At 35.1% G+C, this 18,488-nt stretch overlaps 1 protein-coding gene across 1 annotated transcript in view; it reads right to left on the bottom strand.

The window, feature by feature from the left end:
• LOC106127454 (Germinal centre kinase III) overlaps positions 1-18,488 on the bottom strand; it is a 46,452-nt gene that overhangs the window by 3,489 nt on the left and 24,475 nt on the right. The window contains exons 3-6 of the mRNA XM_013325531.1: positions 2,659-2,875; positions 1,465-1,757; positions 730-875; positions 208-440 (exon numbers count right to left, since the gene is read on the bottom strand). Coding sequence (XP_013180985.1) covers positions 208-440; positions 730-875; positions 1,465-1,757; positions 2,659-2,875 — 889 coding nt within the window. The remainder of the gene's footprint in view (positions 1-207; positions 441-729; positions 876-1,464; positions 1,758-2,658; positions 2,876-18,488) is intronic.

Below are 18,488 nucleotides of genomic sequence, written 5' to 3'. Positions count from 1 at the left end.
TAGCATGAATATTTGTGACAATCGCCATCGTATCGTCGCCAAAATATTAAAATCTGTGCAGCGCCATCTATCGGGCGTAAAGTACACCCTATCTTATACTAATTTTGATATAATTGACGATGACGATATGAAGGCGACTGTCAAATGCTCGTGCTAGATCCACAGCTTTTTATCGAATGTTCACGTAAGACTCTGTAAATATGTTACCTGTGTCGTCGCGCCTGTCGCGGTCTCGCTCCCGGTCGTGGTCTCGTTCGCGGTTGCGTTCTCTGTCGCGGTCTGTGTCGCGGTCGCGATCACGGTCGCGTTCGCGCTCGCGTTCGCGTTCGCGCGCATCTCGTCGCTCGGCGGCGGGCAGCAGCGAGCGCGCGCCGGCACCGCCCCGCACCGTCATTATCCACGGCTCGTCCGCCTCACTGTCGCCTCTACTGCACTCCTCACTACAGTAACATATTCAATATTTGTTTAATTTCTTTATCATTAATTCTTTTCGAAATATATTAATTATAATATTTATTGAAATTTATAATCGAAATGGAATCAAGGATTCATATACTAAGGCAGTTATAGCTCAACAAAAATATTACGTATTAAATTACCAATTGCTTAGTGAACTACTGCCAAATTACTGATGGGAATAAAAAGCTCTATGATGAACTAACCAATTTTATAAACATTTTCTTCGTAAACTTTTAAACTACCAGTATTAAAACAGTGTTAATTACTCACGAGTCTGAATTTTCCGACTCCGTCTCGCTCTCTTCACTACGCTGTGCTTTCCACTTCTTGTACCTGTCGATGAGGTCCATGAGGTAGGAGTTCTTCTTCGCTTTCCTGATAAACTGGAACTTTAGTAATTCCTTTGCCGTCGGCCTCTGGAATCAAACAACTATGAAGTGAGTTGACAGTAAAAAAAATATATTTATTTTTAAAACTTTGTTTACACGTAAAATAAATGGACGAAATTTGTAGTAAACGTACTTAAAACTTTACTTTGCATAAAGCCTAAATTTCTCATTTAACGTTATGTAATTAAAAAGTTTAAACAAAAGCCAGTCTTTCCCCGAAACTGATCAGCATACAAGCAAACCAAAAGAGGTCGTAATTCGAAACTGGGACATGTAACAAAGACAAACAGCGGTGGGGAATAAATGAACTGTTGGTAAAGTTTGTATAATAACAAGAGGCTGTGATGTCGCGGGCTCAGGTTTGTTGACCCGCCGACCCGAGACCCGAGCTCCGGCCCTCGGCGCGGAATGTTTGTGTTGTCGACTCTCGAGAGCACTAAACACCTGTCCTAAAGTGGACGATTTTCAAGCTTTCACACAGAAATATGCATCTTGTTTTATTTTCTTGTGCTATTCTATTTTTCACTAGCTCCATTGTCTGGCTTTGAGATCTTGAGTTGGTTGATTTTTCGATTGACCACCGTCTAATTTTAACAAAATAAGAAAAACTTCTTACATTTTCGGGGTCCTTGTTCAAACATGCTTCAACAAACTCTTTGAAGGGCTTCGAGTAGGAGCCCGTGAGTTGTGGGGGATTGTTCTTGGGTATAAGGAAGAGGACGCGCATGGGGTGCAACTCCGAGTTGGGGGGCTCCCCTTTGGCGAGCTCGATGGCGGTGATGCCCAGCGACCAGATGTCCGCCTTACTGTCGTAGCATGACTGCTTGATCACCTCGGGCGCCATCCAGAAAGGCGTGCCAACAAACGTGTTACGCTTACTCGTCGTGTTCGTCAGCTGACCTGCCACACCTGGAAACAGTAAGAAAATTATTTAATACGTTTATAATACAGGTACAAATTGTAATGCTTCTTACGATTGAGAGAAAAATGATTGTTATTACAAGTTATAATAGTTAGAGTAAGCGTAATGTGCGTAATGCGCATCTCTGCTCACTAAACATTTATCTTAATAATTTTACAATTTGAAAATTTCTCTGAGCTTGCCGACATTACATATGAGAAAGAATAGAATTCCTTCTTAGAAGTGTTTATAAAATACGATCCAAAAAGCAATTTGGCACATAGTTTCCCTCCCATTATACGCTATCTCGCTCCAGCGTACTATAGTGCGTATCTTGTTTCCTTTTCGATCCTTTTAACGCGAGATAATAAAATAAGTTTACACAAGGAATGTGTGCCAACATTTTACAACGTTTCCAAAGGAACATTTAATACAGCCTCCGGTCGCCGGTCGCCAGGATGACTCTGTGAGACGAAATCAAACGTCAGTCGCTGGCGGTCCGCCAAAGTGTCGCCTTGTAAAACATTGCCTTAACTTGGTTCGGGTCGTAAACTTGATTAACGCACGTTGGGGAGAAATACACGGGAAGTCCGAAATCATAATTAGGAGCAATGGAATTGAACTTCCGTTACTGGCGTATAAGATAGAAAATGATTACATTAATGAATGAAATATCAGGTAGTTGTAGAGAGAGCTATAGATTTTGCAATCTGCTCCGTGGTCCTTTTCCCTTATTATGTGACCATCACCATTAAATATCATAAGAAAACCAGAGTCGTCTGTCTTTAAACGTCACATTTAGTTGCCCAATCCAGTTATAATTACGATTTTTAACTGACTTATGCTACTGCAGAATCTATAAAGAGGGATTGTCCACCTACTTTTTGCATAATGACTAGAAATAGTTACCAAAGTCAGCGAGCTTGACGTCTCCCATCTCGCTGAGGAGTACATTGGCGGCCTTGATGTCACGATGCAGCTTCCGCTCCGAGTGTAGGTAGTCGAGACCGCGTAGCACCTCGCGCAGGATCACCGCGATGTGCATCTCTTCGAAGCTGCCCGCCTTCATCAGGTCCAGCGCCGACCCACCGCCCAAATATTCCATTATTATCCATAGCTTTGTTCCCTGTAACGTGGAAGCAAAGCGCTGTTAGTGAAATGTCATTTCACATCAAGAATGTATTTCACGATTGGATAGAATGGGAAAGAGTTTCAACTAGCCTGCTAGAGTAAAGGTTATTGCTACTATGATCGACTATTTCATGACAATTATAAACGCTTTGTGTTAGGTTGTTGTTAATGTCTTTTCAAAAATATAATATTCAGATAAACGTTCAACTTTCTTTAACAACAATTTCTGGTGCCCATAGCAACTACAGTACCTCAGATACTGTAGACTACGTGATGGTTTAGACACTAGAAACTTTTTCATATCAAAAAGGCAGAACATCGAATAAATTATTTAAAATATAAATTTGAAATTTTTTCCCTGGCAACAAATGACAGAGTCAAACACGTTCCCTATCGCTCGATATCGTGCTATATACATAAAACCTGGATTAATTAAAACTGAAATAAGTATCGAGAACACAGGAAGTTAATTAGCAGATAAAACTAATGACGAATGCTAATGGTTGAAAAAATAAATTCTTATTTTTTACATTCCTTATCAAAGGCAAAAAAACTTAACTGAGGAAATTTACATTAAATAAATTTAATTTTGTTATTTAAGGGCACAGAAATCTATTTCTTTAAAATAAAACAAAAAAATTTAATTGTAGAACAAAGTACTAATGGATGAATGATGGATGAAAATGGAAATGGATTTAAGATGCAATGATTATAATAAAACCCACTGCAAAAACAATCACAAAATGCAAAAAATTAATCAAATTATATGTTAACCAACCTTATTCTCATTATTTTCATGTTCAATAAATAAGATTTTTAGTGGAAACAGTATCACAAATATCAGTCGTTTTAATAAACTTTTGCGATAAACAATAACAAGCTATTATAAGTGGTTCTTTAGTATTTCCTAAGCGAGGGGGCGTAATAATAGAGATAGGGAAAGAGAAAATATTGCGAACATGTAATGGGACTTCGTTATAGTTCGATAACATGTTTCGTATGATAAGAAATAGTTACTTTAGGATATTATCCTTCCGACTTACAAAACAATCTAGATACAAGTTCAATATAAACTTGTATTATTCGATAAAAAAAACATTAATATTTAGGAAATCTTACTTAGTTTTTTTATACACTAGCTGTCTAAATTAAAAAAGAATTTAAAAATACTTCTTCCAGACTATGTTACATCTATACTAAATTTCAGCAAGATCCACACAGTAATTCTAATACCTTGAAACAAACAAACATCCATCCATCCATCTTAACATTCGCATTTATAATATAAGTAAGATAGTAAAAAGTAAGATTACAAGACAGTTAATAGCTCGAGACATAAATTAAAATGACGCTTAACATTCACGCTACGTCGGGCAAGGTTAGTGAGTAATACGCAATCAAGAGGCTTGCATCAGAGCTTCGTAAATGTCAAGTAACAATCCACTGATGCAATTGATAACAACGAGATATGCTGTATAAGATCAAAGTTCGTTTAAAAAATAGCTTAGAATGCAAGTTTTGTTTAAATCACATTGCTAGAAGTCTTTTAAACCTAGCTTGATTCGCAATGTTGTGGTCAAGTTTAATCTTGCTAATATTACAAATGCGAATGTTTAGATTGATGGATGTATTAATGGATGTTTATTTGGAGGTATCTCTAGAATTGCTTAACGAATCTCGATGAAATTTGGCATACATATAGAACACAGTCCGGAAGAACACAGGCCGCTAACCATGTATTATATAAATTCACGCGAACGGACTCGCGGGCAACAGCTAGTAAGCATAGTAGCGTTTCATTGTTTTAAGATCAATGATCGATGTAATAAGGCAATAACATTTTAAATGACAGAAGGAAACATAAAACAACGTCATTGATACAATACGTTGCGGAAGACAGAGCGGGCGCGGCGAATGGTTCCGGCCAGGCGCGGTGCACGCTCCATCAGCCAACATCACTCTCATACATATTCATACAAAATGAACACGGTCATAAAGTACCGCACTCAATACTAAACAACCTTCAATTAATTATTATACCTACTTGTCTTCAAAGTTACCGATCGGAATCTAATTTACTCACATTATGGTGCGCCAAGCAATTTTTTTTTGCCTGATTAATTTAGTTCTAGAGTGATATTTAAGTGATATGTTATCTGGTACTTAATTACTCTTAGATCTACCTGATTGTTTTTCATCTTTGAGTACATTATCATAGCTTAAAACTATATTTTATTGTGGGTTTAAATAAATAAATCGCCATTTAATTTAAAGTTAAATTAACATTTGTACAAAGAAAAATGTAGTTACAGTCCAATAAGGTCAAGTTAAGTGACAATTTAACCCGAATGCATAACCCTTATTGTCTTTAAAGCAAATGACAATGAATTTAGAAATGTAAATTCATTGCATTGTTTAATTTAATTAGATATTTTGGAATTATAATATAAAGGGTCGTTTAAATTAAAAACAGACCAATAAACTAAATAACAAAAATGTCAGACCCATTTCAAAAACAAATAAAAAGTTTTTCCTTTTCAAAAAAACTTATTACATGATAAAATATGTTAAATTAGGGTAACAATGACACATTTTGAAAAGTTTTGTCTACTAAATGTTGTATTTTGACATACGGGTATTTTCTTTGTCCAATTTCCAAACGACGCATTTCCGCATCGTAAAGGCTTATCTGCACTCGTTCCTAGTCGGCTGACGTACATTTTCGTTGCCATGACAACGGGCCGGCGTCGGTCGTTGACCCCGCCGTCGCGCCTTCCATCAAAGTAAAACAAAATGTACAACTATTCATTCCTCATAACTCAAATAAGGGCAGAAAACTTGGGGAAAATTAAACAGAGAACGTTGTGAGAATCTCGAATGGAAATTTAAATTTTATGTGTCTTGGTTATTAAATGTGCAGACTTATTTGTATAACTAACTTACAGTTATTTGATAGCGTTTGTCTTGGAAACCATTGTCATTGCTCACTTTGCAGTTTGCTCCATATTCTTCAGGCAATAAAAATCAATTTAGTTGTCCCTTACTTCTCTGATGATAAACAAGCTATGAAATCTCCTTCATTTATATTACTAGAATGGAACGATTGATAATCGCGCTTGCCGGAAGCAACAATGAAATTTCAGCATTTTTATCTTATTTCTTATTGTGTACTTTTTTCTATCTTACAAGCAATACATCGTTTAGTTAAGAATTGTTACCAATAATAATAGCAAGAAGCACAATTGTTAGTCGAAGCGAAAATTATTAGTTTAAATTGAAGCGTCGTCGAGCGGTTGCCATGGCAACTCGCTGAGCGAGGGAACTCCGCTTAACTTCGTACCCGCCTTAATAATTTCCCGTACTATTGGATGCCGCTATTCGCCTGTAAACATCTATGAAACCAATTTAAGTTCGTAAGAACTAAGTATAATCTACAATACCCGGGGCAGAAACGTGACTTAAAGCTATTTCGGTGTTCGTGTCTAAAAATATAAAGGAGAATAACTTGGTGACATTCGGAAAATAGTTTTGCGACGTTATTTGGGTTTAGTTTTAAACCCGTTAATGGAAAAAATATGACGTGAGTTGCTATCGTTAGAATGTCGAAGACTGGTGTATCTAACAAACTTTATAACAGTGTGTTACTTTAAATTCGTAAATTTTTGTACTGATCAGTGCGAAAACACATAATAGGTTCCCAATTAACCTTAATTATCAAATTGTACAAATACAATGTGAAAATAAAATAGAATAAAAAACACAATTCAATTTTTTATAAGATGATACCAGAAACAATTCAGTTCTAATTTGGAGTGCGGATGCGAAGCAACAATGTAAAGGAAAAACCTCCAACTAGATAGAATTGTACGATCCTAAGGGAAAAAGAAAATCTTCTAAATCCGGAATGAGTTTAGGTCTGATCCTCTTAATACTCAATTTATACCGCGATGTAAACGAAACTTGTATAACACTCCCTTTATTTTCAGAGACAAAAGTAAAAATTAAAACCAAGTTTTCACTCGTAACAATTACAAAGCCGTGTTTGCGAGACATTCGCAACTTTTCATTTCAAAATAAAGCACAATAGTAATCCTAGGATTTGCTAAATCCTGAAATTGAGAGATATTAACAGAATTAAAGGGACCGAAATTAATCTCAGGAGATAAAGAGCTACTTAGTGGCAAGTTAAGCGTAATACGTAATGGAATTACTATGAAAGCACAAAAACATGTCTACCATTAACAGGGCCACAGTTACATTAAAGTACTTTAGAAGTACTATATAAGTTTGACATAGTTTATGTTGAATTTTCCTAATTTGGATAAGTATCTTCAAATGCGTGGAGCCTTATCGCAACTTCGTGCTCTTTTTTAAACATTTTAAAAATATAGATGAAACATCAAACTTTTGACAGTTGCATGTAAAAAAAAGAGTGCTAATAAAAAAATTATATGCTCGATCACTTTACGTCGAAGTAGGCAGGCTTTAGCAAACCAAAATCTCTACAAAATAACGTAACATGATAAAAAACACACTAATGCCATTATATCTTTCAACAAAAAGGGTTACGAAGAAGTCTCTCGTATTTACTTTTGTATACAAAGAATTTATGATCACGGCGAAAACATTTCCATAGCAACGAGATAAAGAAAAATAACAAGTTTCTATGATATCAGTTCGCTCGTAAAACAAAACCGGGTCGTGGTACAATATTTTCGTAGCGAGCTTATATTAACTTAAAAAAAAAGAATCCAATAACAACTAAATAAATTATTCATGCTACATCTCATCTAGTACTGTGTGTTTCGTGTCACGTTGTGACAGAGAAAGTAATAAGTTTTTGGAGGGTTTTTTCCCCGTAGCTGCTAGTACAATCCTTGTTCATCATATATTCCCTCATATGATGGAAAAACAAAAAAACTAACCTTATGAGAACCGTCAAATGATATATAATAAATGTGAGCAATAATGTGTAGAAACTGCAGAAACAATATTTCTGTTATTTAATTTAACTTAGAAACAAGCAAGTTATAATTAAACATAATGTGTTAACATCTTAATACAATAAAAACAAGATAAACGTCATTTTCACTCCAGTATAGACGCGTCCTTAGGCAATAACTTTACAAGAGCTCTCAAATCGGGCAGGTATAAAACTGTCAGTATCACCATCTCGTAAAATTCCCCCGAGAGCCCTCTACAATGTGGTATCGCTAGGTGAAAACTGCAAATGCCCCTAGACACACAGGAGGAAGTTATAAAATACTTAATAGTGCACTCCAATTTAACTATCAAGTTAATGTTATGCATTTTCTAAGACAGCTTAGAACGAGTAAAATGGCATGGATTTTTATAAGAGTTGAGCTATCGCTAGCTTAGCACTTCGACCAGAACGGTTAACAAAATACAGTAAGCAAGCATAAATATTGTACAGTGGAGTCGCGGCGTTCCGCTGACTACTGTCTGCGGTGCGCGACTCCATTGTTACAAAATTAATGTGTCTGCTTGTTTAGTTTTTATAGTTAAAAGTTGTGAATTGTGGATTTTCTTTCTAAATTGAAAGCTTTTTGTGTTAGGTTTTTAACAAGTACCAACAATACAATGCGTAGTACTTACTAATCATAATAATAGATATAGTAGATAAATCTAGTAAAAGTATCTTTCGGTGTTTTGTAATCACATTAATATGGAGAAGTTGAAAAAAATCTTATCACAATCCATACAAATAAAGCTCTTATCTTAATAACCGTAAAAACCTAAACGACGCAATCACAAAAGTGAAATTGGAACGCACGCGTTTTAACTTGGCTTAAGGCCTCGCGATACAATGCTGTAACGAGAGCCTCGTATACGAAAAGCGGCGCTTTACGATTTAGGTACTTCATTTTATGAATACGTATGCGTAATCAATTATTCAGTCCAACCCTGTGAGGGGACGAGAAAGGTTTCTAACGTGACTGTTACAGTCGCGTAATAAACATGAAACGATTCGCGCTTTGATTCCTCTGTTTTCTATTTAATGGCTTTAGTTCGTGAATCGACGGAATTGATATGAAAAAAATCAGTTCATCAAAATGAAGTAATCTGTTCAAAAATTCAGAACATAAATCAATGCAACAATATTCCCCAAACATTAACAGTTACATAGACATAGTGTAGATAGTGTCTAACAAAGATGATACTTGATAAACAGTAGGAGACAAATACGTCACACGAGACTTTGGAAGGCAGTGATCCATACTCCTGGACCCCCGGGGCGAATACTGACGTAAGCCATAGCTTATCACTGTTACGACATGAATAATAATCGTTATTTAAACATGTTTAAACAAATAACACGTTTTATAAACGTTAAAACTTAACTCTTTGTGTCATTATCCTTAAAATTATTGCCGCACTATGAGTTTATACATAAATATGATAATACCATGAATATTATTATATTTTTTTGTTTAAGATTGTTTTATTATGACAATTATCAGATAACATAAGAAAACGAAACTCGTCTTTAGTTTTTATAACCATTAAAGCTTAACTTGAATCAAAACTAAATGTCCTTTTCGAAATTAGTAAACAATTTTTTTTTTTATATTAAAATGATTATTTAATCCGAACCTTACTACTATGGTGTTTGTATTACACCTTTTCCACATCAAATCAATGGTTTGTTTGCACAATATTTCATTTAATTAGGTCATCGGCACACAGGACAATAACGATTCACTGCTCTCGGACGCTGCGTACGTGACACGTAACATACAAACTACATATATTCCATTGAGAGAAATCCGACACAAATTCCATCGGCACCGGTTGATTGAAATCAGCCAGGATATCCACGTGTTTCGGATTTAAACCGTACAGACCGGAATCGGATGATTGGAAATCACCCAACACAGTAACGGAATAGGCTTAGCTTTTTTATCAAAATGCTTTCTACTATAATTTTATTATGCTTAGTTTGTATGTAATAATAAAAGTAATGATCACAGTGTTTAGGATTGCAGTAAAAAGTACAATTATTCGTCCGTTATTCAACTAAAGGTTCCCGTGTCGTGAAAATTAACATAAACAAATTTGCCAGCACTTCAAAGGTGCCTAAATTTTCGAAGCAACTTTAAAAGACCTCGTTACTTGGTACGCTGGAGTTAAGTAGATCCAGTTCCTCGCCTAAATAAAATTTTGCAAGCCCTTCTCTCAACGCGCCGCGAAGTGACAATTAAGTTGAGGGCGGGACAAATTAGATTTTTCGAGAATTCACTTAATTTTTAAACTTCTCTTTAGTAAATTTTACCGCAGTTACTTTCGACTAAGTACAGCAATGAGGAAGTATTTTATACAAAATTTATGTCGCACCGTCGGTTTCCATTGCGGAAACATTTATACAAAAGTATATTATCATCTCTGTATTTTAACAGAATGATTTTGTTGCTGCTTTGGCTGTGTAAACCCATGGTTACACTTGAATGATATTTCTCTTGGGGGATCGGGTAATCACATCAGGATGGGACGGCAGTCACACTCCCGTTTCAGTCAGTCTCTACGATGGCAACTGAATGCAAATGCTACAGTAATTTCGTCAGAAAGGGGCTGAGTCAACGTAGTGTATGCATATATAGTTGTGCAGTCTGGGTTACAATGCTGTAAGGTAAATTGGGTATATTACATTTGGTGCCAGTCAGCTCTCGCGCTGTGGCTATTAAAATTTAATGGTTCTATTACATTATCACCAGCTCGCCGGGCAAAAGAAACGCCTGATTAGTATTACATAAATTAGTGTACTCAATACTAAAACAAAACGGTATTTCACAAGTGGGCAATAACAATTCAATTACACACATCATATATATTAACGATGTTGTTACTATAATACTTTGTTATTTGACTAATTGTTATGATTAAAAAATTACAAATCAAAGATATTAAAATTTATTTACATACAAAAATAAAATTAGCTATAAAACTCATTTACATTTTTTTCTATATGTCAACTCTAGTAAAACAAGGGCTTAAGTAACAAACTGGTACCATGACACATTAGATCATTAACGATTGCTACTCATTAAAATAAAACTCCAATAGCAGCACATAAAAAAGTAATTTCACAAGTCATTGAGTTTAGCAACGGCAGCTTTGCGCCTTGCTTTTCTCGGGACATTAACAATTCATGAGGCTGTAATGATCGGCAATGTAAATGCGTGCCTCCATTATTACTATAGGAACAAGACAAAGCGACTAGTCCTTGACCCAAACGCCAGCCGGTTCCTGCGTGCACTTTTACTATTTTAAGCTTCCACAAACGCAGCTGCAGACTAAACTATGCCTATTATAACTTGATCCAAAATTTTATTTAGGTTAATTGACTCATTTCTATTAAATCCTTATTAAAACAAAAGTTAGTACTATTAATAAAAACGATGTAAAATTTCCTTGAGCTCAACTTATTTCACAATTCGTTACGTGTTAAAGCTCTTATAACTAATCACTTGAACCAAATCCAGCAAGTTATTCACAATAGAATGGCTTCCCACACGTCAACAGTATCACGCGGCCGTAGCGAGCAAAGTTACAGTACTCTGTACATACCGGCAATGTTATGGAGTTATTATTTCAATGAACCTGCTTACGTCACGAACCGGCTTAGTTTCTAATGGCAGTGTTGTTTCATCTTGTTAGATAACTATCTATTGTTGTGTACCGTAGTATACAAAGAAAATCTTCAACCGTACCTCGGTTATTATCAAATTTCCACGTGTAACCTTATATTAATCAAAATGAGAATAAAATCGCCTTTTCTTGTGAATTTTGCTATCGAAGGACCATTTTTACAGACATTTTTTAAGCTTTTGAATTTAATCAATAATTTTTCTGTTGTTTGTTTCTGTATAATACTTTACTTATAAATTGTAAGTAAAGTATTATATTAAAATTATATGTTTATTGTAAAGGTTCACTTCTGTCGACGAACAAGATGTTCATTAAATTAAGTAGAGCAAGATGAGAGATTTAAAATCAGGTCACATTAGCATGTCATTCATTAAAAAACAAGAGAACAGTGTATAAGCATTTTCTACCCACTTAAGAATATGATAATCACGACTATTTTACCACACAATAAAACAGGGATAGCGAATCAATGGCATAAGTACTGTTAATGACACACGACACAATGTTTAATGGGTCTGTGGTGACAAAATTATTTATGCATTACAACATAGTGTCAAGTAGGTATTATATGACGAGAAAATGCCAGTCATACTCTATAAAATGTTACCAATATAATCATAAAGTTAAATTCTTGAGAAAAAATGACACGTCGATACACAAAAGTTCGCCATCCCTGCACTAAACTGACGATGAAGCGAAACCGTAAGTTTACATTGGCACCTACACAAAAACGTATTGCCGTCCCTCTCATTCACTTTAGAAAAAAAAGAGATTAGAATATATTTTATATAGTAAAACGCCAGTGGAATTTTACGGTAATAGTCTTACTGCCGTTGGGACTTTTGCTGCTAGTAAATGTTGTTTATAGCAACCTCAGCACTATAAAGCCACATCATTGCCGAAGACAAATTGTAGCAGAGATTCCGACTTCCGTTCTGGTGGATAATTCGAACTGCCTCTAATACATTAAACCTTATAGGAAACGGAAACAAATCCAACGCTAAGCCTACGTAAGCGGGGATCCACCGTAAATTGCCATCATTAATCTTTGCCCTCTTGTCCTCGAATCATGAGGAAATGCGATACCGGAAATGGTCGTAATCAAGAACAGTAACATTCCTTAACATCCCCAATAAACATTTCAGGTCAAGGCTATCGTTTTCAGCTTACGATATTACAAGAATCCATGAAGTTTTCATTTGGATATATAACAAAACCAATGGTGTTGTTTATCAATTATATTTCAAGTTAAGACTTAATACCATTAATTATTCACGTATAGTGAATGCTATCTAAAACTGAGATAATACAATTCGTGAGTGTAGCGATGTGACCCATATACAAAAATCCCACGAGTGAAGCCTCGCTGGAAATCAATTACTCGATCTATTGTTCGTTTTTAACAACGTATCTCTTGAGACTCGAGGCCTCGGGGCTATCACTGCGGACGAATATCCGTTAGAATTGTTCTAAATGTATATATTAATTTTGCGATAGCAACTATTTCACTAATACCGCAATAACATAGAGTATTTCCGATATTTAATCCATTTTCCCTTCGTACTAATAGGTTAGGTAATACCTCAATTATAATTAATAATAAATTTATGATATGTATATGCACTGCCACACTTGCGTGGACGCAAGCTGTTTTATTTGCGCAGCACAGCAGTGTTTCCCGTTGCCAGTTCGCGCGGACATGGCGCGTGAGCGTGACATAACGGGCAACGTAACGCACACTGCATTTATCCTCACTTACTAACGAGTAGCTTTCAGTAACAGTATTGCTTTCGTTAAACTAAATGGAGCTGCTAGGCTAGACTATATAATATTCAATGATAGCTATCGTCAGTAGAATCGACAAAATATGTCAAAATATATAGGAAAAATACGTGACATGCACGTGACATATCGAAAGTTATTGTCATTCCATACTTTTTTGACTTTACGATTAGCCATGTTCGCTTTTCGAATGTTACTTTGACTGATGTCATGTTAAAAGATTCAAGACAAATTGACAGGATAGATGACTGCTTGGTATCACATTTGTTATGTCATATTAAAGTAGAATAAAAAAGTTAAAAACAAATCCATATCAACACTAGCAATAAAATATTCAGGTTCGGCGAACATAACATTTATTGTTAACCCAATATTTTTAGACAACTTTTTAAAAATACAAACGTTTCATTTTACGATGACGTTATGCACACACGGCTTGCGTCATAGTAACTGAACGAAATAAAACTTTTATAACGTCCGTAAGTCCGAATAATATGTAGTAATTGACGGTCCGCTCTCGTTGCGCTGCATCGAAAATACGTTAACAGTTAAGATGAATTGACAGCAAATAAAAGCAAAAGCCAGGTGTAAAATGCAAATTGTGGACGCGCAATAAAATTAAGTTGACACGAACGTGACGTAAACTTGATAAAAGGATGACGGTGAGATCCGATTCATATTTTAATTCAGTCTCAAGAAAAAAAACATGTTTAATTAAGCACTCCCACTCAACACAACTTTTATTATTTTTATAAGCACGACTGCTATTATTGTTCTATGCGTATTTTTATTATATTTCCACTGGCACGAGCGCGACTTCAATAAACACAGTAGCTTAATGGAAATATATTTTAAGCAGATTGAAAGCTATATCACCGATAACATTGGTGTTATCTTTAGAAATATTTGCTTCATGTAATGCATAAGTTTTGTAAGATGTAATCATCAACAATAAAACCCGCTTTAGGTTTCACTATAAAACGTGAGCAATAAAAATATAACATAAAATGATATTACAGGAATAACGAATATAATCCTTAGCGGATTTCCTCGAGCATTCGCCCGCCCCAAAAGACAATATCGCTGCGGGCTCTTTCGCAACGACGTATTATAAAAGATATCAAAATCAGCACGAGCCCAATAAAGTAAAGAGGGAAAAAAGGAACGTTGTTAAAATCACCTGTTATATTGTGACTTTTTTCGTAACAATGGGTGGAAATTTACGAGGAAAAATTGTACAGGAGACTTAAATGGATCCATTAGCGAATTATATCCGTGACACTGTTTTCTTCTCTTTATTTTAGATTACATTTTTTGATAAGCGATTTTATTCAATTAAAATGTTAAAGATTGTGACATAATACTCTATCTGCAACAACAAAAACGCATGTATTGGAACAACCTTTTTTTAAATCAATATCGGTTTTTAAATTGCATTTAACTTTCATAGTTTACGACGAACGATAACAATAACTAAGGCTATTTTATATTCGTCAAAAACAAATGTTCACAATTTACGGTGCATAAAAAATAAACCATCAATAATTTCTCGTAGAGTTGGTAAAATACATTTGTGAAGTTCCATCTCCGGCGCCCCGCACACGCCGGATATAATACAGATGTGAATTTTCTTTTATTCCGTCAGCAACACGACGGAGCAAATTTACTGCGCAACAGTTTAAAACAAGGTAATCGTTACTTTTACTGTTCACACGTGGTCCAACGCATAAAACTGTCAACGTAAATATTTGCAGTGTTTAAAATTCTCTTGGCTATTGATAAAAGCAAATAGGAAGTTACAAATTAAATTACATAAAAAAACAGTAAATCTTTGATGGACAGAATTCTAAAAACAATAAGTATTTTAAAATTCTAAACCTGTCTATAAATGAACAACGAGTAAACATTGCTCAATGAATTCTGTAGCAAAGAAAGTATCGCAAGGTACATTCCGGCGTATAGTCTGGGACGAGTGCCTTTCCGACGACGGCAAGGGGCCGTAAACAATTTACCAGCGACTGCCGCATCCTACTGCCTTCAGCGCGCGCAGCCAGCCGGATAACACGACCAAACCAACCGGCAATCATCCAAGAGTGTCTACAGAAATGCGCTGCAACCTTTAAAAAGTTTAACGTTCGGTCTTTGTTCAGAATTACGATGTTTTTCAGTTTGAAAACTTAAACACTTCACTTATTTATATAGACTACGGTATAAGCCAACTAAAACTATTGTTTTTGATATTAGTTCTTAGACAAAAGAGTAAGTAAACTTGATACAACCGCAGCCACGATTTATTAATGTTACCTCAAAAGTTATCTGTCTGATCGTTAATCTTACTTCCACAACTTACTCAAGAAGTATAAAGGAAAAACAAGTATAATCTATATTAAATAAGTTTTCAATTAAGTATCTAACACTATACATTTTCATCAATCATCATCATAAGCCTATATTTGTCCACTGCTGGACATAGGCCTCTCCCATGGCACGCCACTGAGCACGATTCTCGGCTACTCTCATCCAGCTCTTGCAATCTTGCTCTTTCATCAATATTAAATTTAATTTGGTTATCGATTTACGCTAATTAATATTTCAATATAAAGGTAAAGGTAAAGTTTCCCTTCCCGATAAGATTTGATCTAAATTGAATAAATTATAATATCTCGTGTATAGAAAGAGTTAAAATTATAGATATCATATGAAACCGTATTGCGAAGCGATAACGAATCATTGATAAGGATCATAAAGAATTTAATCTTAAAGAGGTCGACTATTATAATAATACGACGATAGTATATATACCTAATATAAATTTTAAAACAAGAAAGCATATAATAAATGCGAAAGTTTAGATGGATGGGTTTATGTTTCTTTGAAGGTATTTCCGAAAAGGCTCAAGGGATTTTAATGAAATTTGGCACACACGTTGAACATAGTCTGAAAGAACACATAGGCTTACTTTTAAAGTTTCTTTTTAATTTCTCGCAGACTGAGACGCGGGCGACAGCTAGCAAAATCTTCAAAATACGTTCCGAGTATCGCCAAATTTTCAATGTTATCTTATATAACCTTACTAAAAACATGAATGGCAGAATAAATTAATGTTACACCTACTGCGTAGATAATTAAGTCCAGAGGCTCGGAATAAATTTATCAATGTTAGATACATGATATCAGGTGTGGTACAATGTAAACAGTCGAAATTTGTTCAAGTGGCCGCGACGTGAGGAATGTATTGCGTCACAAACCTTGAAGTGCTCTCCGGCTGCATATGTCCGTATCACTCACCTGTAACAAAAATAACAAAATCTTTATGATAACGTTACTATGACCTTGCTAAGAAATTCACTTTATCAGAAACTACATAGTAGGTAATAAATACCTTAACACAGTATCATGTCGACACGACAATTAGGAAGTACAAATATTCTGTCAGCTGTAAATTGTTTACAGAATAACGAGATGATACAAGCACAAGTATTCTTATTCTAAAAGCTTTTACTTTAGTTTATATTTCCAGAGCTATTTTGATGCATCATCTTGTTAACAATAACATTATCCAGCATGATATATGTTTTAATCGGCCGCATTATTTATTATTGCACTCTAAATTTATTTAAAACGATTCGCGGCACAGTTCGAAGCTGGATGAAACGGTATACATCAAGTTAGGTCAGTTCGTGCTAGATTAGATTGGTTTAAGATCAGTTATGCAACTGTCTGCAACAATCAGGCTGTAACAGAATCACGTCGCATAAACTGGACTAAGAGGCACGTCCTAAGCGAACATTGCAATAACTCCGTTAGGTCAGGTTTTGATAATATTAAGAAACCAAAACCGCAATTGTTTGTGATCGAATGATCTCACAAAATCCCGTATAATTTTGAATTATAGAATTTCTACGAATAAGCAAAGCCCTAAAATTGAATTTAAAACGTAACCACAGTTTAAAGCGATACCTTTTCAAAACTCTACGAAATAAAAAAATACAAACGTAATACCTCAAACGTATGCTGGCAAACATAAAACTTTCGTATCGGAACTTTGGAAAGAGAGCAGTTTGAAATCGTATTTCAAGAGTTAAATATATTCAATAAAACAGTGTGCTATACTCAAAGAACATTCGTGTAACATCGACATGACAAAGAAAATGCAATTTTACACCAAAAAAAACATACTGAAACCAATCCATTAAACTATTTGATCAAAATTATGTACACCTGAGTATTTTCTCGAATCATTCCTGTCATAAACTTTTCCAACGTTAATATTCCAAATAAAAGAATCTTTACTACTTTCTCAGCACAAATTTTGGGAAAAATACTTCAATTTATGTATTTTAAACTCTTCAACCAAACTGTCACTTTAGAGTTTGAAACAACAGGAACTTTGTCATTACAGTTTGCTGAAAAGTTCTCTTTGAGTTTGTGTTTCAAAACAACTCAAAGAGGTGGTTTCCTTCAAAAGTTTAACGTTGTCATTACTTAACTCAATAATTTTATATAACTTTGCGAAGTATTTAATAATAAAAATTGCTTATTGAAAATTTTGGACTAATTACATCAGACAACCTAATTAAATTTTATTATGAAATCATATCGACCGTTTTTATGAACATCTAATAAACAAAAAAAACTTAATATTAACAATGATTTTGACGAAGTGAAAATCTTCAAATGACCTCATCTAAAAGTGTGAACCGCACTGGGACAGCGTGGTTGACTTTGTCCTAGTCACCTAACTTAGGATAGATTCCGAACCGTGGGGTCCTAACCTAGTAGGGACGTATAGTACGGTGAGCTGATAATGAAAAATGGGGAGAGTTTTAAGACATAACTACTGTTAGGAAGAATATCCGACACTGTGTCGGTGTACTGGCGCAACACTATTCTTACTAAAGTTAGAGAGGGGCCTAAACGTCGACAACGTTTAGGCCCCTCACTAATCATTCTGACACTTGATTTGGTAACGAAAGCGCGCCATTCGCGCCAAAGGATTCTAACAAATAATGTCTAAAGCTACCTAGAAACTTACATATCTCTTAAACCTTCGACCGTTATTACTAAGTCGAGCAATAATATTAAATAGTCAGGATAATATATTCCAAATTAATAATATTAACATGTCGTCGATGGCAATTTAGTGGTACAATATGTCA

Source organism: Papilio xuthus, unplaced genomic scaffold, assembly GCF_000836235.2.
Source record: "Papilio xuthus unplaced genomic scaffold, Pxut_1.1 DF824655.1, whole genome shotgun sequence".
NCBI classification, from domain to species: Eukaryota; Metazoa; Arthropoda; class Insecta; order Lepidoptera; family Papilionidae; genus Papilio; species Papilio xuthus.
This window is presented reverse-complemented; position numbering and strand designations above follow the sequence as displayed.